General features: G+C 41.6%; 1 protein-coding gene across 1 annotated transcript in view; it reads left to right on the top strand.

Moving 5' to 3' along the window:
- hydin (HYDIN axonemal central pair apparatus protein) overlaps nt 1-24,652 on the top strand; it is an 869,275-nt gene that overhangs the window by 94,694 nt on the left and 749,929 nt on the right. Inside the window, exons 5-6 of the mRNA XM_072547579.1 lie at nt 1,184-1,318; nt 7,506-7,705. Coding sequence (XP_072403680.1) covers nt 1,184-1,318; nt 7,506-7,705 — 335 coding nt within the window. The remainder of the gene's footprint in view (nt 1-1,183; nt 1,319-7,505; nt 7,706-24,652) is intronic.

The following is a 24,652-nucleotide window of genomic DNA, read 5'->3' as shown; positions in this document are numbered from 1 at the left end:
AGCAATATTGTATTATATAATGTGGCTAACAAACTAGCAGTGTGGTCATTTTACCATGTAACTCATTGAAATGCTAATAGGTAGGATTCCAGGAAACAATTTGCCTTTCAGTTGGATGTAAATACATTTTCGATTGATTAGATAGTATTTCCAAGAACATTCATCACATAAGTGTTGTTCCCTACATATCCTGCCATCCCTTTTTCATTTACAGAAACACCACATTTGCCTCTCCCAACACTTTCTTGTCCCATAGTCACCAACAGAATATCCATTCAAGTGTTCTAATAAAGTGATGAGAACAGTTATAAGGCTAGTATTTTGGGTCCTCAAGATTGACTTCAGAGCCTGTTCAGAGTTTTTCAAAGCATAGCATGACACATCCAAAGTGTGGAAAATGTTTTTGTGTTGTGTGTCATATTTGGTTTTGGGATTCAGCTATTGGCATCTTGTGGTTGGGGTGGTTCACTGTCACTAACTGAGATTTAAAGAGAAGTAGTTCTTAAGTAGCATGTAGTTTCTTGCAATTTGGTGGAGCCTTGCAGCCAGCACCTAATCAGTGTTTTCTATGATGCCTCGGGCAACGGTCTGCGTGGAGTTTGCACATTCTCCCTGTGTCTGCGTGGGTTTCCTCCGGGTGCTCCGGTTTCCTCCCACAGTCTAAAGATGTGCGGGTTAGGTGAATTGGCCATGCTAAATTGCCTGTAGTATTAGGTGATGGGTTAAATGTAGGGGAATGGGTCTGGGTGGGTTGCTCTTCGGAGGGTTGGTGTGGACTTGTTGGGCTGAAGGGCCTGTTTCCACACTGTATGTAATCTAATCTAATCTAATCAGTAACATGAATTCAATCACTAAACGTTTACAAAGTAGTTTCTTTGCTTTCTGGCCAGACTGATAGAGTGCCCTGACTTTATCCTATAGGCAAGAGTATGAAATAGCTAACGATATGTGCTTCATGTTTTACTGAATTTGGATTTTCATGATTTGAATCTGTGAGAACAAGTAAATTTGTAAATGATCACTGATTATTTTTGTAAGAAACCACAATGAAATCATGATTTCATAGTAATGCGGCTGCTTCCCACATATAAAACCATATTATAGTTAAATGTGAACACTTCTCACAATTTTGCTTACTTCATAAAATTCTATCCTATGATAATTTAATAAAACATGTTTTCAGGTCCCACGGATGGTTAAAGTTATCCAGGAGGATTCTCCATACTTCAGAATCATCTGTCCTACTGATGTGGGTCGTAAAGTGGCACCAGGCATGACCACTACTTACAAGCTGCTTTTCAAACCTGGGGAAAACAAGGTGTGTTGGTTATAAAAACAATTCAAGTGTTACAAAGGAATCAGAATCAAAGCTGTGGAAGGGTGATTGGTGACTGCATTTCAGGTGCGATGTAGTCACTGAATGCTCAAAACTGTAATGTTATGCGCATGCACACTTTCCAAATTTGATACCAGACATCCCATTTCCCAACTGTGCATTCCAGTCAATTAAGAGTAAATTATCAGCAAAAAAAGTGATGGTAGTGTTATAAGTAGCAGTTCAAGCTTTCACTTACAGATAATCTGCTTCACAATGGTTACTTCGAGATTTGCCACCACCACTAGCTCCAATTATGGATGAAAAAGCTGAATTTCAGGCATGAAGTGAGAATATTAAGGCAGTAAAGAAATGTGCTTGCCACTATGTATCCTTAATAACATTTGGAATTCACTGGAATTGGGGAAAATTCTCATTTGGTTGGAGTCATATCTACCACAAAGCAAGATTAGAGCAGTGAGCACAGCTCAACTATTATCAGCTGCTTCACTGATGACATTCCCTCCATCATCAGGCCAGAAATGAGGATGTTTTCTGATTACTGCACAATGTTCTGTTCCATTCACTATTTTTTGAGTAATGATTCAGTCTGTGCTCACTTGCTGCAATCTTGGACAATATTCAGGCTTGAGCTGATGATGATGATTAGCATTCTTGTTACACAAGTGTTGCAATGACTACCCCTAAGAAAAGAACAGCTACCCACCTATCCTTGACATGCAGTTGCATTTACATTGTCAAATCCTGCATTATCAACATCCTACAAGTCACTATTATCGAAATGTAGTTTGTCCAGCACAGACATATACAATGGTAGGCTAGAGATTGAGTCTTCTGTGCTGAGTGATTTATCCAATGACTCTGTAAAGACTGTTCACAATGCTTAAAAGTCTGGAATGTATTGAATTTTTCTTTACTTGCCTGGATGAGTGCAGCTCCAACATCAAGTAAGAAGTGCATCACCAATAAGATTAAGCAACTTGCTTGATTTCCACCATCTTGAAACATTTCCTCCCTCCAACACATGCTGGCTGCAGTGATAACTGAATACAAAATATATTGCAGCAATTTAGTAAGGCTTCTCTGACAGCTTTTTCCAACTATAACCTGTACCACTCAGAAACACACAGGAAACAAGTGGGTATACCTCTACCAATAAATTTCCCTCTGAACCACAATGAATCTGACTTGAAAAGAAATCATCATTTCTTTGTTGTTGTTGTTGGGTTAAAGTTGTGGAACTTGCTTCTTAATAGCACTATGGGAGCATGTTTCCCACTAAGGTATGACTTGTCACTTCCTTCTTGATATAATTGTAAATTGGCAATAAATGCTGGCATTGCCAGCTATCTGTGCATTCCATCACAAATTATTAAAGCCAATTGCTAAAGAAAAATGTAGTGAATAGGACAGATGTCTCTCATTGACTCAAAATGGTGAGACAGATGGGGTTGGAATACTTTCTGCCCCCCACTACTTCCACTAAGAGACACGATGAAGAAGGCAAGTGAACCCTCTAATAAAACAGTAAGTCAGACATTGATAAGAAAGCAAGGCAATCCTATGTCACTGTAAGCTCTAATCCTCACTTATGGCTTACTGAAACAAAAATTAGGGCCTGCCTGTCAGAAAATATATCCAGAGTGTGGTGCTGGAAAAGCACAGCAGGTCAGGCAACATCTGAGTAGCAGGAGAATCAACGTTTCGGGCAAAAGCCCTTCATCAGGAAGATCTATCCAGCCTACCTACCTTCTTGTCACCTGTACTCATTGATAATGCCGAACCTGGGGGAATAGGAAAGGCACCTCGATCCCATAGCTCTATCTTGTCCAAGTGAAAGTTTATAAGATATAGGAGCAAAATGTGGCCATTCAGCCCGAGTCTGCCCCACCGTTTGATCATGGCTGGTGTGTTCCTCAATTCCATTTTCCTGCCTTCTCTGCATAACCCTTCAACCCATTACCAGTTAAAAATTTGTCTAACTCATAGTCATAGTGTCCTACAGCCCAAACTGGTCCATGCCTGCCAAAATGTCCATCCATGCTAACCCCATTTCCCACTTTGCCCACCTTTCCTATCCATGTATTTGTTCACATGCATTTTAAATGTTGGTAATGTATATTTTTCATTCAGTATTCACACTGGAAAAAGACAATGTTGTCAAGGAGACTACTGAGAAACAGGCTACAAGACTAGATGGGATTGAGGTTCCGAAGGAAGAGGTGTTAGAAATTCTGGGAAGTGTGAAAATAGATAAATCTCCTGGGGTAGATGGGATTTATCCGAGGATTCTCTGGGAAGCCAGGGAGGAGATTGCTGAGCCTTTGGCTTTGATCTTTATGTCACCAACTTAATCCTGCATATGTCCTTATACTGCCATAACAAGCCTTTCAACTGCGTTATTTGCTCCTGAGACAGTTTACTCACCTATCCCACTCCTTAAGACTCCTTCATTGTTTAATGCATTTTGAGGCACGTCAAATTCCACAACATCTGGATTTGATTCCTCATGCAGGAGGGCAGTTACTAACACCTGTTTCTCCAGTTCCTTTTTCCTATTATAGTAAGGTTTCAACATATTCACATGACATACGTGATATAGTTTTTTTTTCTATCTGGCGTCTTTACCAGATAGTTCAACTTTTTCTCAATTTGATAGGGACCACTAAACCTGGCTTTGAACAGAGTTTCTATCACTGGTAACAATACTAATACGTCATCCCTATGGGAAACGTCTGAGTCTCAGAGCTTCATCCTATGCTGTGCCCTCTTCAGGTGCTGTTTAGCTAACTCATCTACTTGATTTAATCTCTCCCTCACCTCCAATAAGCAATCCAAATGTGACATCTCCAATTTTGGTCCTGTTAATTTCTCTTTTATTAATTTCAAAGGACCTCTCACCTCATGTCCAAATATTAACTCAAAGTGAGTAAACTGAGTAGATTCATTTTGGATCATCTCTAATGGCAAACAATACAAATGGGATACCTTTTTCCCAATCATTCGGGTAATCCTGACAGTATGCTCTCAACATGATCTTCAGGATCTGATGCCATATTTTCTTTTCTGGTCAAAGCCTCAATATCTCTTGTCATCCAGGATTCCTTATTACTATCAACTTTGCTGTTCACCCTCACAGGAACGTACAGACCTTGAACTCTAGCTATCTCACTGTTAAACGCCTCCCACTTGCCGGAGGTCCTTTTGACTGCAAACAAACAACTCCAGTCAACCCTACATACTCCTGTCTAATTCCATCAAAATTTGCCTTGCCCCAATTTAGAACTTGAACCTATTCGAACAGTTTTGTCCCTCTCCATAACTATTTTAAAATTAATAGATCTACAGTCACTGGTCCCAAAGTGCTCCCCCATTATCACCTCTGTCACCTCTCCTGTTGTATTTCCCAAGAGTAGGTCGAATTTTGCCCTTTCTCGAGTAAGGACCTCTAAATACTGCTTGAGGAAAATTTCCTGAATGCACTTAACAAATTCCACCCCATCGAAGCCCTTCACACTGTGGTGCTCCTCCTTAAATTTACTAGCTGTCCCAGCATCCACTGCACTTTGGGTAGCACATTCCAGAGATTCACAAGCCCTTTTGGAGAAGTAAGTTTTCCTCATCTCTGTTTTTGATTTGCTACCCCTTATCCGAAGACTTGCATCCACTCCAGGTCTATTTTATCCATACCTTTTATCATCTTTTTTACCTCAGTTTGATCGCCCTTCACCCTTCTGAATTCTAGAGAGTAAAGGCCTAAACTGTTAAATCTCTCTTCATAAGGCAAATCCCTCATCTCTGGGATCAATCGAGTGAACCTTCCCTGAACCACCTCCAAAGCCATCACATCTTTCCTCAAATAAGGAGACAAAACTGCATAACACTCCAGGTGCAGTGTCACCAATGCCTTGTATAGTTGCAACAACGCTTCCTTACCTTTATATTCTATTCTTTAGCTGTAAAAGCCAACATTCCATTCGCTTTCTTTATTATCTATTATACCTGCATGCTAGTTTTCAGTGACTCATGAACGAGTTCACCTAGATCCTTCTGCACTAAAGCACCCGGAAGTTGCTCCCCATTAAGATTCAAGGTTGCCTTCCTACTTTTTTAACCCAAGTGCATTACCTCGCAATTATCCACATTAAACTCCATCTATCATATTTTGGCCCACTGTCCTAACCTATCTGTATCCATTTGTAAGGTTCTTATTTCCTCATTGCAGTTTACCGTCCCGCCCATTTTTGTGTCATCTGCAAATATGACTTTCGAGCCTTCCGTCCCAAGTCATTAATAAAGATTATAAGTAGTTGAGGTCCAAGGACCGAACCCTATCACACCCCACTAGTTCCATCCTGCCTTCCAGAAAAAGAAACGTTTATCCCGACTCTGACTTCTGTCCATCAGCCAGTTATCTATCCAAGCCAATAAATTACTTATATGATCCAACCTTGTGAATTAATCTTTTGTGCAGCACCTTATCAAAGGCCTACTGGAAGTCCAGATATGTTATATCTACAGGATACCTATTATCCACTTTGCTTGTTACATCTTCGAAGAACTCTAGGAAATCAGTCAAACATGATTTGCTCTTCATAAAACCATGCTGAATATGATGGATAGCATTTCGACTTTCCAAATGACCTGATACTGTTTCCTTGATAATTGATTCTAAGACTTTCTCAACCACAGATGTTAAACTAACTTGTCCGTAATTTCCCACATTTAGCCTTTTTTGAATAAGGGCATTACATTAGCAATTTTCCAATCCACTGGAACCTTTCCACTGTCCAGGGATATTATAAGCTGTGGAACCACTATCCCTGCTGCCACTTCCCTAGAGTGTCAGCCATCAGATCCAGGGGGCTTGTCTATCCTCAATCCTAATAGTTTGCTGAATATCTTTTCCCCATCGATATTGATTGTTCTAGGTTCTACCTTTACTATTGCCTCTGACTTGCCCATTCCAATAGGAATGGTACTGTTGTTCTCCACCATGAAACTGAGGCGAAGTGTTGACTCAGCATCTCTGCCATCTCAGTGTTCCCCACTATTAGCTCTCTGATTTCATCTTCCAAGGGACCCTTACTCACTTACATTTTATCCCTGTATCTTCCTCTCTTCCCCTCTTCACCTCCCAACATGCACTTGCCTCTTCCCTGGATCCAATTGTCTCTTCTGTGAGTAGAAACAGAAACTCGGAGCAGGACTAGGCTGCTTGGATCCTGGAGCCTGCTATGCCATTCAATATGATCATGGCTGATCCTCTATTTCAGAGCTGCAGAAATGTGTTTACCACTGAGGTATGACTTGTTACCACCTTCTTGAGGTAATTGTGGATCTGCAATAAATTCTAGCATTGCCATCCAACCATGTATCTCATAAACAAAATATTAAACCAGTTACCATCTCCTTCCCCACTGTTGCCAGATTTTTGAATGGACCTCTTAAATGTTAATTCTGATCTTTCTATCCGCACTTCCTCTGTGGATGTAACATAGTGCAGAATACAATGTTCTGCGACGCTGATGCACGTTGTATGGTATGATCAGCCTGTATAGCACACAAAACAATGTTTTCATTATAAGTGACAACAATAAATCAAATTCAAACTCAAGCTCAATTGCTCAGGTAAAGAATAACAGAGTGATCAGGGCATATGACCCTTTTAAAAGTATAGTGCCATATTCCCATTTTCTTCCCTTTAAAATCTAAAAAATGTATCTTATCTCTTTCATGAATATAATCAGTGTCTTGGCCTCCACAGCCTTCTGTGGTAGAGGTTTCCACAGGTTCACTTTCCTTTATTGGATGAAATGTTTTTCTCATCTCAAAACTAGAATGGCCTACCTGCTATCCTGAGAATATGTTCTCTGGTCCTAGACACCCCAAACAGGGAAAGCATCCTTTCTGCATCTACTGTGTCCGGTCCTGTTAGAATTCCATGCATTTTAATCAGATCCCCCTTCTTCCTTTTAAACAAGCCCAGCTGAACCAATCTCTCCATATAGGATAGTCCTGCCATCCCAACATCAGGCTCATGAACCTCCACTGCACTCCCTGTATGGCAACTATATCCTTTCTTAGGTAGGAGGACTAAATTGCATTAGCGACACTTGTGGAGAGGAATTAAATAACCAATTCCATATTTGCTGTTTTATTCTTTCAGGATTATATCCATGAATTGATCTGTGTCACAGAGAGGGAGAAGTTTTTGGTGCCTGTAAAAGCTATTGGTGCACGTGCTATCTTGGACTTCCCAGATTTTATCAATTTCTCCACATGTCCTGTCAAGTACAATACTCAGAAGATTCTCCTAATTCGGAACATTGGTAAAAGAGAAACGAAGTTCACCCTCCAAACCCAAAAGTAAGAACAGTGGCATTGTTTTTATGTGGTGAATCAGGGTTGGGAAAATAATTCAATGAATTATTTGTTCATGATTGCTTGTTGGTCACACTATTGAAGAGCAATAATACTAAATGCCTACCAATCAAAAATTCTGAGATGTTACAAGGTGAATGATCGTAGTGTGGGGGTGGGGAGGGGATTGGTGGGGGTGGGGAGGTGGTGGGGGTGGGAGGGCAGGTCAATAAACCTGGACTAATTACCTGATTCAGCTAAGGTTTTTAGCTTGGAGAAGTTGGAAAATGTGGCACACTGACAAAGGAATTGTTGAATCCATTAATAACAGTGAAGAAGGGAAAGGATTTGGATGTAATGAAAACACGACCTGCTACAAATATTCAGCAGCTCAGAGAGCATCTGTAGAGAAAGAAACTGAGGTAATGTTTAATGTCAATATCAGAAATTATATCAGCTATCCCCAAGACGCTGAATTTTTCTCCAAGCACTGGTGTCACCATATCCTTCAATCCACACTCATAGCCATGCGTTGCCATATGATTATTCTCATCTCTCTTATCAGCAATGCTGACTAATCCTTTGTCCTTCCTGGTCTGCAGATCTATTTCTTCCTTTGCCACATTTCAGAGCTTTCGCTTTATTTTGGGCTTAAATTGTTGAATGTTGGTATTTCCTACCTCAGCACTGGAAAACGTGTGGGAGCACACCTCTGCTTCTGAATACTGCTCCTCAGTCATTCAATGCTCTATGGAAGAAGTACTAGCTCAGGGAACTACCATCAAATCAGAATAGTGATGGATGTGCCACTGCTACGATTGCACCAACTCCAGCAGAACAAAGTGCCAAGTGCTCAGGCCGAAAGTAGGTCTGGACACTGTTGGCAGCTCACAGGGAAGAGAAGTGTGGTGCGATGTGAGGCCAGATTGCAAAGGTGGGATGGTGTAGGGGACAATGGGGTTGATGTTCTCAGTTCAGGAAAAGGGGTGGGCTTTTTGTGAGGTTTTTGACAAAAGTCAGTGTAGCATAACGTGCTGGACTTTCTTCCCACCCTGCTGATTCCCAATTAATTTTTATTACAACCAGATTGGAAGAGGCCTTTCAGAGGTCTTCAGTTGAGGTAAGGGCAGATGGGCTGCCTGAGGCCTCATTGGCTCCCACCCAGCAGTACAATCATTGACAGGTTGGGGGTGAGTAGGTTGTTGGCAGGAAGGACAAATAAAGCTTCCATTCCATTTTTGCAAACCTACTAGCTTCAACTGTAAAATTCTGCCCTTTGCCTTCCTTTCAGATGTTCAAGACATTAAGTTTCAATAACTGTTTAAAACAGAGTTCTGAAGAAAGGTCAGGACCTAAAATGCTAACTGTTTCACTCTCCGCAATTGCTAACTTCCTTGATAACTATTTCAAACTTTTCAGTTTATATTTTAGATTTCTGGCATTCTTAATGTTTTACTTTTACACATACTTGTTGACCATTCAGTATTGATGTGTCACTGCTCATGCTTTTCCTCAGCATGTCTTTAACTTTGTTATTCCAACTCAGACTAAAGGATCATTTGCAGAAACTTTGGAAAATAGATCTGTGTTAGGATCTCATCTGATGGTACTATTGGACAAGTCAGATCCCAGAGAGAAACCTGGCTTGACACACAAGGAAATCGATATTTTCCTTTCATTTACTATTTAGGTCAGCCATTGAAGACATTTACAAGAGGCTGCTAATGTACCCTTTACAAAAGAATTACAGAATTACTGAATCAAGACAGTTGTTATGTTTAGAAGGAGGCCATTCTGTCTGGTGTTTCTGCACTAGCTGTCTGAGCATTTTTGACTTAGTGCCACTCTTGCCATTTCCCTGTGGCTTGCAAAATTTTTCTAAATAAATAATGATCTATTGCTGTCATGAATGTCTCAATTGAATGTGTCTCCACCAACTCTACCACATATTCTATTTTCCGGTTACACACTGTGTAACAGTGTTTCTTCCCTTACATTTGCTTCTTTTGCAAATCACTTTCGATCTACGTCACATGGTTTTCTCTCCTTTACAAGCAGAAATAGTTGTCCATCTATTCTGGCCAGATATGTGATGGTTTAGAAAATTTCGAACAGATCTAAAGAACGTATACGTTTATCACGGGAAAGATGTGCACAAACTATGTTGCACTATACAAGAACCTATTTGAACAATGTTCTGACAAATATCTAAAAGAAAATGTAATGCTTTATACCCCCAGCAATAACTTTGCAAATACTCAGGTATCAGTGAAGAATCACCCCTGTCTTCACGCTAAAGCTTCTTGCACAGCTATACTTAGTTATCTTAAATACATTTCTGCTGTTTGTTCCCTCATTATGGTTTGCTTTAGCTAATGTCCCTATTTCTACCAGACAGTACAGTGGTTTAGTGGCTAGCACTGCTGCTTCACAGCAGCAGGGACCTGGGTACAATTCCATCCTCAGGTGACTGTGTGTGGAGTTCGCACATTCTCCCTCTGTCTGCGTGGGTTCCCTCTGGGTGCTCTGGTTTCCCTCCACAGTCCAAAGATGTGAGGTTAGGTGGATTGGCCATGCTAAATTGCTCATAGTGTCCAGGGATGTGTAGTGTAGGTGGGTTAGAAATGGCAAATGCAGGGTTAAAGGGATAAGGTAGTGGGGTGGGTCTGGGTGGGATACTCTTTGGGTAGGTCATTGTGGACTCAATGGGCTAAATGGCCTGCTTCCACACGATAAGGATTTTGTGATTCTATGAAGTCCCTTAAATTAAGCTGCATCTCATTTCTTCCTTCACAGTTGATCCTGTTTAACAGGATTGTAAGATGTCTTCCTATCTGACACTTCCAAAGCCTGCTATTTCTGGGTTTTATTTCACACTTGACTTCTCCGCACTTCAGGCTTGGGGACTGCTAATAACAGACCTCTTCTATCTAAATGTTCTGTTCCTTCTCCCTCTGGTCATTTAAAACTCAAGTCAGCAAACATCTCAAGTCTCCCCAAGTGGATATCTGATCATTTAGCCAAAATCACATGACTTGGAAATACTGTTTGGAACTCCATTGTGGATGGATGTGTTCCCACATATCTGGTGCCCTTGTCCTTCTGGATGGAAGTGGTCATGGGTTTGGAAGGTGCTGTCTTAGGAGACTTGGTGAATTTCTGCAGTGCATCCTATAAATAGTGCATGCTGCTGCTACTGTGTGATGGATGGACTGTGGTGCCAATCTGCTGGGATGCTTTGAACTTCTTGAGTGGTGTTGGAATTGCATTCATCCAGGCAAGTCACATTCCCAACTTATGCTTTGAAGAATACCTTGAAGAACTCCTGGAGAGATGTCTTGGAGCTGAGATGACTGACCTTCATCGACCACAACTATCTGTGTACTTGGTATGGTTCTAATTGATGGAGAGTTTTTCCTCATTTTGCATTGACTGATTGACTCCAGCTTTGTTAAGGCTTCTTGATGCCCCGCGCTGTCAAATACATAGTTAATTCAGTGCTTAAAATGTTTTTGGCTGTTTCAAAACTCATGGAATTGTAAAAAATAATTTTAAGTAAGTTTCCTGTAATTGTTAAGAACTTGAGTTTTCTCCTGGCAAAACTGAAAGAAGAATTTGCAAAAATATATCCAACTTAGACAGGGCGGTGTACATTTCATTCTCATGCTGTCCTCCTGTTCTTCTTGCTGCTCTCAACCTCCTGATTTAGAAGCATCTATCACCTCACTAATATGTTTCTTAATCCAGGTAATATACTAGAAGCAAAAGTAGCGCTAATGTTGATTGCCCCCAGTATGACGCTCATAAATTTCCCAGTCCCAACATACTTATGCCTGCTGATTTCCAACTTGTTAATCAGTGTGTTATTGATTCTCAGTATTTACCCGCTCACTTGCTATGAGCTTACCATTGATGTTAAATGCTCTTGGGAAGTCTAGTTGCATCATGTTTGTAGGAGTTCAAACAGATGGGGGCGGCACAGTGGCTCAGTGGTTAACACTACTGCCTCACAGCACCAGGGTCCCAGGTTCAATTCCAGCCTCGGGTGACTGTGTGGAGTTTACACATTCTCCCCGTGTCTGCGTGGGTTTCCTCTGGATGCTCCGGTTTCCTCCCACAATCCAAAGACGTGCAGGTCAGGTGAATTGGCCTTGCTAAATTGCCCATAGTGTAAGGTGCATTTGTCAGAGGGAAATGGGTCTGGGTGGGTTACTCTTTGGAGGATTGGTATGGACTGGTTGAGCCGAAGGACCTGTTTCCACACTGTCAGGAATCGAATCGAATCAAATGATTTACGCTGTCACTTCAAAAATGTGCATCAAATGGGATATGTGATTTTGATTGTGACTTAAAAGATTGTTATGATACTGATGGTGTACACTTCTGATAACTGAGTGGATTCTGGGTAATCCAAGATGGAGGGCGTGAAAAGTTTCTGGCTGTTACAGCTGCTCATTTTTTTGAGGTATTTTAGGTGTTGGAGGTGATTTCCTCGAATTCCAGGAGCAACAATTACTGTTTTATGTGCTGTTGCATTGTTTTGGAACTTTGGTAAAAAAAAGTCAAAACAACAGCAGTTTTAAAAGGGAGAAGAGCAGACAAAGGAAGCACATGGTGAGGACAGTGTAGGAGAGAGAGAGAGAACCTGCACAGTTACTGCCTTTGTTGTTTGAATTCGTGTATTGCTGGACATCGGAGTGCATCTGGGAAAATTAACAAATAGTGAAATTCACAACTAATCTTGGAGGAACTGGTTTGGGCGAAGTTCACAGCACAGAATCAGATAAGTTCATTGTTATTTTAAGTCTGTCCAAGAGAAAGGCTGGATTAGTGAGTACAGTGGGTTCTTTCTTGATTATATGTTCTTGGAGATAAGTCTCTTGATTAAACTTAAAATATAAGCCACAGCTATTAATTTAACCTGGGGCAGTGTTTGTAGAGGAATAAGACGGTGTTATTTTCTGGGTCTGTAGATTGTGAAGGAGCAAAAATAGCCTTTGCAGTGATATGTGCTTCTTGTTAGATGTGGGAGTTTAAGGGTTTCTGCAGATTATATCTGCCATAAATGCTGTTGGATGCGAATCTTATCAGATCGAATGGATCGTTTGGAGAGACAGAGAAGCAATGAGGAATTTGCAACAGCAAGTGTGTGTGATGGATGGCAGTTACAGGAAGGGGGGAAAGTCTCAGATACAGTCACATAGATGGGTTAACTTCAGGAAGGGTAAGAGAGGTAGGCACCCAGAGCAGGAGTCTTTTGTGGATGTACCCATTTCAAATAGGTATGCTGTTTTGGAAAATGTATGGGGTGATGGATTCTCAGGGGAATGTAGCACGAACAGCCAAGTTTCTGGTATTGAGACTGGCTGTAATGCAACGAGGGGTACGTCGGCTTCCAAAAGATCAATTGTGTTAGAGTATTCTGTAGTCGGAGGCAAAGACAGACGTTTCTGTGGCCAGAAGAGAAAGAGCAGAATGGTGTGTTGTTTCCCTGGTGTCAGGATCAAGGATGTCTCAGAGAGGGTGCAGAATGTTCTCACGGAGGAGAGGGGCCAGCAGGAGGTCATTGTCCACATTGGAACCAACAACATTGGAAGGGAAAAGGTTGAGTCTCTGAAGGGAGATTACAGAGAGTTAGGCAGAAATGTAAAAAGGAGGTCCTCAAGGGTAGTAATATCTGGATTACTCCCAGTGTTACGAGCTAGTGAGGGCAGGAAGAGGAGGATAGAGCAGATGAATGCATGGCTGAGGAGCTGGTGTATGGGAGAAGGATTCACATTTTTGGATCATTGGAATCTCTTTTGGGGTAGAAGTGAGCTGTACAAAAAGGACGGATTGCATCTAAATTGGAAGGGGATTAATATATTGGCAGGGAAATTTGCTAGAACTGCTTGGGAGGATTTAAACTAGTAAGGTGCGGGGGTGGGACCCAGGGAGATAGTGAGGAAAGAGATCGATCTGAGACTGGTACAGCTGAGAACAGAAGTGAGTCAAGCAGTCAAGGCATGCAGGGACAAGGTAGGACTAATAAATTAAACTGTATTTATTTCAATGCAAGGGGCCTAACAGGAAAGGCAGATGAGCTCAGGGCATGGTTAGGAACATGGGACTGGGATATCATAGCAATTACAGAAACATGGCTCAGGGATGGGCAGGACTGGCAGCTTAATGTTGCAGGATACAAATGCTACATGAAGGATAGAAACGGAGGCAAGAGAGGAGAGGGAGTGGCATTTTTGATAAGGGATAGCATTACATCTGTGCTGAGGGAAGGTATTCCTGGAAATACATCCAGGGAAGTTATTTGGGTGGAACTGAGAAATAAGAAAGTGATGATCACCTTATTGGGATTGTACTATTGATCCCCTAATATTCAGAGGGAAATTGAGAAGCAAACTTGTAAGGAGATCTCAGCTATCTGCAAGAATAATAGGGTAGTTATAGTAGGGGATTTTAACTTTCCAAACATCGCCTGGGACTGCCATAGTGTTAAAGATTTAGACGCAGAGGAACTTCTTAAGTGTGCACAGGACAATTTTCTGATTCAGTATGTGGATGTACCTACTAGAGAAGGTGCAAAACTTGACCTACTCTTTGGAAATAAGGCAGGGCAGGTGACTAAGGTGTCAGTGGGGGAGCACTTTGGGGCCAGCGACCATAATTCTATTCGTTTTAAAATAGTGATGGAAAAGGATAGACCAGATATAAAAGTTGAAGTTCTAAGTTGGAGAAAGGCCACTTTTGACGGTATTAGGCAAGAACTTTCAAAAGCTGATTGGAGGCAGATGTTTGCAGGTAAACTGACGGCTGGAAAATGGGAAGCCTTCAGAAATGAGATAACAAGAATCCAGAGAAAGTATATTCCTGTCAGGGCGAAAGGGAAGGCTTGTTGGTATAAAGAATGCTGGATGACTAAAGGAATTGAAGGTTTGGTTAAGAAAAAGAAGGAAACATATGTCAGGTAGAGACAGCATAGATTGAGTGAACCCTTAGAAGAGTATAAAGGAAGTAGGACTTTACTTAAGAGGGAAATCAGGAGGAGAAAACTGGGACATGAGATAGCTTTGGCAAATAGAATTAAGGAGAATCCAAAGGGTTTTTACAAATATATTAAGGACAAAAGGGTAACGAGGGAGAGAATAGGGCCCCTCAAAGATCAGCAAGGCGGCCTTTGTGTGGAGCCACAGAAAATGGGGAGATACTAAATGAATATTTTGCATCAGTATTTACTGTAGAAAAGGATATGGAAGATATAGACTTCAGGGAAATAGATGGTAACATCTTGCAAAATGTCCAGATTACAGAGGAGGAAGTGCTGGATGTCTTGAAATGGTTAAAGGTGGATAAATCCCCAGGACCTGATCAGGTGTACCCGAGAACTCTGTGGGAAGCTAGAGAAGTGATTGCTGGGCCCCTTGCTGAGATATTTGTATCATGGATAGTCACAGGTGAGGTGCCGGAAGACTGGAGGTTGGCAAATGTGGTGCCACTGTTTAAGAAGGTTGGTGAAGACAAGCCAGGGAACTATAGACCAGTGAGCCTGACCTTGGAGTGGGCAAGTTGTTGGAGGGAATGCTGAGGGACAGGATGTACATGTATTTGGAAAGGCAAGGACTGATTAGGAATAGTCAACACGGCTTTGTGCGTGGGAAATCATGTCTCACAAACTTGATTGAGCTTTTTGAAGAAGTAACAAAGAAGGTTGATGAGGGCAGAGCAGTAGATGTGATCTATGTGGACTTCAGTAAGGCGTTCGACAAGGTTCCCCATGGGAGACTGATTAGCAAGATTAGATCTCATGGAATACAGGGAGAACTAGCCATTTGGATACAGAACTGGCTCAAAGGTAGAAGACAGAGGGTGGTGGTGGAGGGTTGTTTTTCAGACTGGAGGCTTGTGACCAGTGGAGTGCCACAAGGATCGGTGCTGGGTCCTGTACTTTTTGTCATTTACATAAATGATTTGGATGCGAGCATAAGAGGTACAGTTAGTAAGTTTGCATATGACACCAAAATTGGAGGTGTAGTGAACAGCGAAAAGGGTGACCTCAGATTACAACAGGATCTGGATCAGATGGGCCAATGGGCTGAGAAGTGGCAGATGAAATTTCATTCAGATAAATGCGAGGTGCTGCATTTTGGGAAAGCAAATTTTAGCAGGACTTATACACTTAGTGATAAGGTCCTAGGGAGTGTTGCTGAGCAAAGAGACCTTGGAGTGCAGGTTCGTAGCTCCTTGAAAGTGGAGTCGCAGGAAGATAGGATAGTGAAGAAGACGTTTGGTATGCTTTCCTTTATTGGTCAGAGTATTGAGTACAGGAGTTGGGAGGTCATGTTGCGACTGTACAGGACATTGGTTAGGCCACTGTTGGAATATTGCATGCAATTCTGGTCTCCTTCCTATCGGAAAGATGTTGTGAAACTTGAAAGGGTTCATAAAAGATTTAAAAGAATGTTGCCAAGGTTGTAGGATTTGAGCTATAGGGAGACGCTGAACAGGCTGGAGCGTCGGAGGTTGAGGGCTGACCTTATAGAGGTTTACAAAATTATGAGGGGCATGGATAGGATAAATAGGCAAAGTCTTTTCCCTGGGGTTGGGGTGTCCAGAACTAGAGGGTGTAGGTTTAGGGTGAGAGGGGAAAGATATAAAAGAGACCTAAGGGGCAACTTTTTCACGCAGAGGGTGGTACATGTATGGAATGAGCTGCCAGAGAATGTGGTGGAGGCTGGTACAATTGCAACATTTAAGAGGCATTTGGATGGGTATATGAATAGGAAGAGTTTGGAGGAATATGGGTCAGGTGCTGGCAGGTGGGACTGGATTGGGTTGGGATATCTGGTTAGCATAGACGGGTTGAACTGAAGGGTCTGTTTCCATGTTGTACATCTCTATGACCCTATGAGTGGGCATCCTTGAACCCACTAATGCTTTTCACTGTTCTAGGTCCCCATTCAGCATGCCATCTTCTCACTTGTGAAAAGTGACATGTCTTTGCATTATTTGGGTTTGTTCATTGGATAGAGTCATGGAGAGTTTTACCACAGGGAAAGGGCCTTTGCCCATCAAGTCTTTACAGTCAAAAACAGCCGCTTAAGTATTCTAATCCCTACTTCCAGATGATACCAATAACCATGAATGGGTACCACTATGAAGGCAGCATTTATTGTCCACTCCAAATTCCTTTTGAGAATGTAGTGGTGAGTTACTTGTTTGAACCGCTGCAGTTCATGTTGGAAGGCATCACATATTTTTCTTTTTTGTAGTATAAACTGAAATGGAAGTTTCGCTGCTTTCACTGGAAAAGATAAAAACATTTTTCAACTTGAGAAACAAGTGTTGCATATTGTTCAGCTGTGCCATACAATTTTGCTTTTTGGAAGAAAAAGGGGAGTCAAGACGAAACAGCATCTTTTGAGTTATGAAAATTCCACTCAGTGACAGCTCTCTGGTTGATCTGCAGTGTATCAAAAAGTGCCAAGCGCATGAGGGAGGAAAAAAATACATTTAGACTATGGATAGCATCCTCCCTGTCTCTCATTAGAAAAAAAGTAGAAAACCCAAGGAAACTTAAAAAATCATGCAAGAATTGATCTGCATTCCTGATCAATCATCGTACCAAAGGGCAACCATCACTGTTCAGACAACAGCACCTCTTCATTGTGAAAATCAATAAAAGGCTGTGAATGAGAAAGGACTCTTCCGAATTAAATTGTAACAAAAGTTTGGGCGCTCGTTGACAACGTTTTGAACTAGGGAAACTTAAGATTGGGTATAGAGTTTGTGTAAGTTTTAAAGGATAAATAAAAGATAGTAGATTTCTCAGACTAAATTATAGTCGTAGTAAAAATAGCTGAAATCTTCTTACAACTGGAAGAGATAACCTGAACTGATTTATGATGTAAAGATATGTGCCTTTAAGAGGGAGTTGTTCTGTACTTTTTCTCTTGAAGAGGGGTATCTGCTCCATGGTTAAGGAGAGTGATTAGTTTTGGGTTTTAAAAGAATATTTAAACAAAAAAAGGATGAGTGTGTGGAGTCAGGCTCACAGATCCACAGCTTTAGCTTTGCTTTCAGTTGTTAAAGTGGTGGTTTTTGGAGTTGAAGCTTCTAGATGCAGCTGTCTCTCTGCTGCTGCTATAAAAACATGAGTGTTCTCTCTGCTGCTCGATTCCTTCCATTGGTGTTCCATCTTCTGGACTGAAGGAGAGAACTACATGTGAAGGAAATCTGTTTTGTTGAAGTTGATAAGGGATATGTTTATGGCATGCTGCTATATTGGAACAGTTGATGAGTAGTAATTAAAAAATCATAGAATCGTAGAACCCCTACAGTATAGAAACAGGCCATTCAGCCCTTCAGGTCCATACCGACTCTCCAAAGAACATCCCACCCAGACTCAACCTCCTACCCTCTCCCTCTAACCCTTCATTTCCCATCGCCAATCCACCTAACTTGCACATCTTTAGACTGTGGGAGGAAACTCATGGGGAGAATGTGAAAACGCCATGCAAACAGTCACTTGAGGTCGGAACTGAACTCAGGTCCCTGGTGCTGTGAGGCAGCAGCTCGAAGCACTGAGCCATTTGCCGCCCCATATTATTATTTTGTTGAGTACATTGATAGAGTTAAAGTTATACCAATTCTTCTTTGTTTATTTGTATTTTAACTGTGGTGTAAGAATATAATTTGTTTTGCTTAAAGTCTAGAAGTTTGACTAATTGAATCATATCTGGGACGCAGCGCCGTACACTTGCCTGTAAATAAGATAAAAATTCGGGTGTAGGCTATCTCCTTGATATGTTTTGAGGGGGTTTGGTCAGGTCTCTAATGGTTAATAAAAGCTAGATTGATAGAATTAGCAAATAAGTTACATGTAAAATTGCATGCCAGAGTTAAGAAGACAGAAGTAGTTGAAATATTAGCACAACATTTGAGCTTAGTATAAATATAAGAGAGACTAGGCACTCTAAGTATTGACACATTGGAGTCAAACTTGATTGAATGACAATTGCAGCAGCTTCAATATGAGAGAGAAAAAAAATGAAGCAGTTGAAGACTAGGGATAGAGAAGACAAGGTAAGTACATTGAATTTGATAAGAATGGAAATGGTTGCACTTGACATTTTTTATAAATGTTCGAGACTTGGGTATTGAGAGCCAATTAAGATGTCATTTAAAATGGAGATCGGAGGGTTGTGAATTTTTCAAATTCTCCACCCCGGTTGAATCATTGAATACATTTAATGATGAGATAAATAGTTTCTTGAAAAATAGGGAAGTCAGGAGTTAAGGTGGGAGAGTAGAATTGAAGGCAACACCAGATCAGCCCTGATCTTGTTTCTTGGCCAGCAGCACCAAAGCATAGGATTCCTCTAAGTCAGGGACGCCATTAACCAAAATAACCAGCTTCTAGTGCATTTCGGCTACAGGGAGGGCATCCAGCGGAGGAGTTGGCTTCTGTGAATGGAGGCTGCAAACTGCATATTTCTACCCTGCATAAGATAATGTGTGTGTGTTTGCCCAAGTGAGAGTTTGTGGCTGGGAGGGAGGGGATGTATTGTGGAAGGGTTGTAGAATTTTGGTGGGGGATTTGAAAGGGGCAAGGATGTTCAGGGGATTGATATAGGTGTATTGCATGTGTGTGGGGGAGAGGTGGTATGGTGGTCTGAGTGAATTGGACAGCCTATCCAGAAAACAGGCAGGGAAAACCCAGACTGAAGTGTAACCACTTAAGACTCTGAATTCATTGTGAATTTCACTGAGGTCAGCTAGGAACATGTGCTTTCAGAGGCAAACCAAGGTCACTGATAGTTAAACCTAACTTAGCTGTGCCCGAATACCCACCGCTTTCCCTGGTGATCTGGACTTGGAATCCAGCTTGCCTTGCTCTTACTTTGCTTCTTCACTGATTTGATAAAATAAATAAATGGGTAATTAATAACAAAATGTTTTGCTTTGGCATTTTAAAAAAAGTTTCCTGTTGTGCCATACCTTACCTTTCTGATATTTACTCACTAGCTCTCAAAATGAGAGACTGATTTAAATCTGGGTCTCCTACAAAGAAGGTTGGACAAATCTGATATGCACAAATTCTCAAAGGTGACAGGGCAAGTTGATAAGGTGGTTCAAAACGAATATTGACTACTTTGCTTTTAAATTGTGGTTTAGAATATAAGTGTAGAGGTCAGGCTGTTACTTTATTAATCACTGATCTCAGCTGGAATACTGTGGACAATTCTAGGCACTACATTTTAGAAAGGTTTTACAGGCCTTTGGGAGGCCATGTAAAGGAGGTTTTCTTTGATTATGATGTTCAGGAATTAAGGACTTTAGTTATAAAGAGTGGTTGGAAGAGTTATGAACAGAGATAGTTAAGAGGTAAGCTAACAGAAGTGTTGAAAATATGAGGTTTTAATTAGGGACAAACATTATCTTCTGAGGAAGAAATCAATAATCTGAAGATAGACATTTAAAATCCTTGACAAGAGATATACTGCAGAGAGGAAGAGAATTTCTTTTCATGTTTAAGAGTTGTCAGAATTTGGAAGGCTCTATTTTAAAGGCTGGTGGAAGCTGATTCATAAATAAGATTAATGAGAGGTAATTCAAAATGACAACTGGTTGAGTTCTGGACAAATGCCAGATGTGACCGTAAGAGTGACTTTAATCCAAAGACCAAGCAATCCTTGGTGAATGGCCTCCTTCTGTGCTGTCAGCTTCCATGAGGGTAAAATTGATAGCCACAGTAAAGGGCAAGTGACCATGTCCATTCCTCATGAGGGCAAACCTAAATTTGCTTATTGCCTGCTCATTACTGTGACTACTGTGTACAGCTATCACTGAACCTGTTGTTGAGTGGTTGCATCCCTCAGCAGGGTGCTCAATTCATGCAAAGCTGGCACCACTTAAAGCTACGACTTCAGTTCTCTTCCTGAAGGCAGGTCTGAGCTCAACGTCATCACTAGAAGTGCTACTTACTCCCCAGAATTTGGATGCAATGCTGCAAGAGGTTCAATGAACTCAAGAACAGTCAAGGTCAGTGATTGTGATATCCTGACAAATAGTTCAATTTTCACCTCATGCTACACCGGGGCATTCAGCTTCTGATCTCAGTACAGACTCAGTACAAAGATGGACAGAACTGAATTCTAGAGGTGTGGTGAGCATGATTGCCCTTGACATCAAAGCCGCATTTGCTGGCATGTGCCATCAAGGAGCCTTAGCAAAACTTGAATCACTGGGAATCAGGGAGAAAACTTTCTGCTTGTTGTGTTTTTTGGAGGCCAGTCATTTCAGCTCCAGGCCATCGCTGTAGTATTTCCTCACAGCAGTGTCCTTGGCTCAATCATCTTTGAGCTGCTTCATCAATGACCTCCATCACAAGGTCAGAATGTGCAGTAATCAGGAAGCACCCCAATGTTCAGCACTATCTATGACTCCTCAGATACTCAAGCAGTCCATGTCCAAATGCAGCAAGACAAACATATCCAAGTTTCGTTGACAAGTGGCAAATAAAATTCACATCACAGAAATGCAAGCAATAAATAGCCTCCTAGAGGAGAGGCTGACTATTGCCCCATGGCAATCAATGGCATTACCATCACTGAATCCTCCACTACCAATAGCCTAGAGACTGGACATATAAGACCAGACATATGTATTGTGACTTCAAGAGCAAGTCAGAGGGTAGAAATTTCTGTAGTAAGTAACTCGCGTCCTGACTCCCCAAAGCCTGTCAATTACGTCCAGGGCACAAGATAGGAGTGGAGTGGATACTGTCAACTTGATGGGTGTGCGCAGCTCCAATAAAAATCAAGAAGGTCAACACTACCCTTGACAAATCAGCCCCCTTGATTGGCATCACATCCTCAAATATTCAGGTGTACCCGAGAACTCTGTGGGAAGCTAGAAAAGTGATTGCTGGGACCCTTGCTGAAAAAATTTGTATCATCGATAGTCACAGGCGAGATGCCAGAAGACTGGAGGTTGGCTAACGTGGTGCCACTGTTTAAGAAGAGTGGTAAGGACAAGCCAGGGAACTATAGACCAGTGAGCCTGACGTCTGTGGTGGGCAAGTTGTTGGAGGGAATCCTGAGGGACAGGATGTACATGTATTTGGAAAGGCAAGGACTGATTAGGGATAGTCAACGCGGCTTTGTGCATGGGAAATCATGTCTCACAAACTTGATTGAGTTTTTTGAGGAAGTAACAAAGAAGGTTGATGAGGGCAGAGTGGTAGATGTGATCTATATGGACTTCAGTAAGGCATTCGACAAGGTTCCCCATGGGAGACTGATTAGCAAGATTAGATCTCATGGAATACAGGGAGAACTCGCCATTTGGATACAGAATTGGCTCAAAGGTAGAAGACAGAGGGTGGTGGTGGAGGGTTGTTTTTCAGACTGGAGGCCTGTGACCAGTGGAGTGCCACAAGGATTGATATTGGGCCCTCTGCTTTTTGTCATTTACACAAATGATTTGGATGCGAGCATAAGAGGTACAGTTAGTAAGTTTGCAGATGACACCAAAATTGGAGGTGTAGTGGACAGCGAAGAGGATTACCTCAGATTACAACAGGATCTGGACCAGATGGGGCAATGGGCTGAGAAGTGGCATGTGGAGTTTAATTCAGATAAATGCGAGGTGCTGCATTTTGGGAAAGCAAATTTTAGCAGGACTTATACACTTAGTGGTAAGGTCCTAGGGAGTGTTGCTGAACAAAGAGACCTTGGAGTGCAGGTTCATAGCTCCTTGAAAGTGGAGTCGCAGGTAGATAGGATAGTGAAGAAGGCGTTTGGTATGCTTTCCTTTATTGGTCAGAGTATTGAGTACAGAAGTTGGGAGGTCATATTGCGGCTGTACAGGACATTGGTTAGGCCACTGTTGGAATATTGCATGCAATTCTGGTCTCCTTCCTATCGGAAAGATGTTGTGAAACTTGAAATGGTTCAGAAAAGATTTACAAGGATGTTGCCAGAGTTGGAGGATCTGAGCTACCGGGAGAGACTGAACAGTCTGGGGCTGTTTTCCCTGGAGCGTCGGAGGCTGAGGGGTGACCTTATAGAGGTTTACAAAATTATGAGGGGCATGGATAGGATAAATAGACAAAGTCTTTTCCCTGGGGTTGGGGAGTCCAGAACTAGAGCGCATAGGTTTAGGGTGAGAGGGGAAAGATATAAATGAGACTTAACGGGCAACTTTTTCACGCAGAGGGTGGTACGTGTATGGAATGAGCTGCCAGAGGATGTGGTGGAGGCTGGTACAATTGCAACATTTAAGAGGCATTTGGATGGGTATATGAATAGGAAGGGTTTGGAGGGATATAGACCGGGTGCTGGCAGGTGGGACTAGATTGGGTTGGGATATCTGGTTGGCATGGCCGGGTTGAACTGAAGGGTCTGTTTCCATGCTGGATATCTCTATGATTCTATGACTCTATGGCACACAGTAGCAGCAGTATGTACCTGCTACAAGAAATTCACGAAGACAACACCTTCCAAAGTTAAGACCACTGCCATCGAGAACAATAAGGGTAGCCAATATATTGGAATACCACCACCTGCAAGTTCTCCTCCAAGCCACTCACCATCCAGGCTTGCAATTATATTTTGGCCCAGCTGGGAATACCCACATCCTGTGAATGAATGAATTTCTTTTACTCAGATTCCTGGCCCCAATCTTTCCCCTCACATGACAGCAATTTATAATAAACACAGTTCAGACCTCACATTCATAGATTCTTGACCTCACAGAGAGCATCTAACTATCAGGGGACTGGAACGGCTTCTGGTCCTTCCCCTGGTGGAGCTTGCCATGATCAGCAGTATGGTTGAATGCATCAGAAATAATAGAACACTAATATGTAATGCTCCATCTCAAATCCCATTAACCTCTGTTCTGATTTATAAGCTACAGAGAGTATAAGTAGGGATCTCTCACTTTCTCCCTTTCTCCAACCGTAAAGCCTATTTCCTTTCAGCTGCCCAAGAGCTGCAACCTAGTGAGAAAGTATTTGGGAGCAGGAAGTGAAAGGGAAATAAGACATTGGTAATGATTGATTGCCATTTTATTCCATGCTTGTAGTCATTGGCTCAGATACTGACATTGCATGTACTTTATCCTTTATATAATGGAATAATTTGCTGTGAATAATTATATTGTACATAATTGCCACACAGTACCTAGTTCTTAAAGTCCTTTGTGCAATGCTATTGATGACCTAATTATTATTTGCTGATATGTGATGAAACGAAGTTGGAATTCTTTATCCCAGAATAGAAATATCAATCACTTGGGGACATAGGTTTATGGTAAAAAGAGGTAAATTTAAAAGGGCAAATGGGACCAGATTAATTTAGGATATCTGGTCAGCATGGACGAGTTAGACTGAAAGATCTGCTCCTGTGCTAGACATCTGTATGATCTTAGATATGAGAAGCAGGTTTTTTTGAACTGCCCCTTTAACAAGATTGTTTTGCCTTTTATTTTGAGAAGGGTTGTAAAGGCAGAGGTGCCGATATATCTGAGCTGGCTACTTTAATACTGGCTAACAGATACTGCCTAAGTCAACAATTAGAGGAGGCCTTTAGGGTTTTTAAAAACAATTGTACAATGAAAGGGGAGTGGCCAGTTCTCCCAGCTCAGATTTTCTTTCTAATTTGGTTTAGTTTGAAGCTCATGGTAAAAGAAAGCTGCTAGGGCTAAAATATTCCCTGACTCAACAGAGGTTTTCTGACTGACTCTCTGACATCTGTCCTGGAAGAACTTGTGTTTAAATTTACCTTTTTGCCAAGGGGTGTGTTTTTGGGATGTTGCAGGAAATCAGAACACCTCTTTAAGTTGCAGGGGATATCTTGTCGGTCGGGTTTTCAAATAGTTGTTATTCTAAATTCTGTTTTCTTTTGCTTGTGTTACATTTGGTAGTCTGTAAATAAATTCTGTTTAGTTTAAAAC

Source organism: Chiloscyllium punctatum, chromosome 26 (genome assembly GCF_047496795.1).
Source record: "Chiloscyllium punctatum isolate Juve2018m chromosome 26, sChiPun1.3, whole genome shotgun sequence".
NCBI lineage: Eukaryota > Metazoa > Chordata > Chondrichthyes > Orectolobiformes > Hemiscylliidae > Chiloscyllium > Chiloscyllium punctatum.
This window is presented reverse-complemented; position numbering and strand designations above follow the sequence as displayed.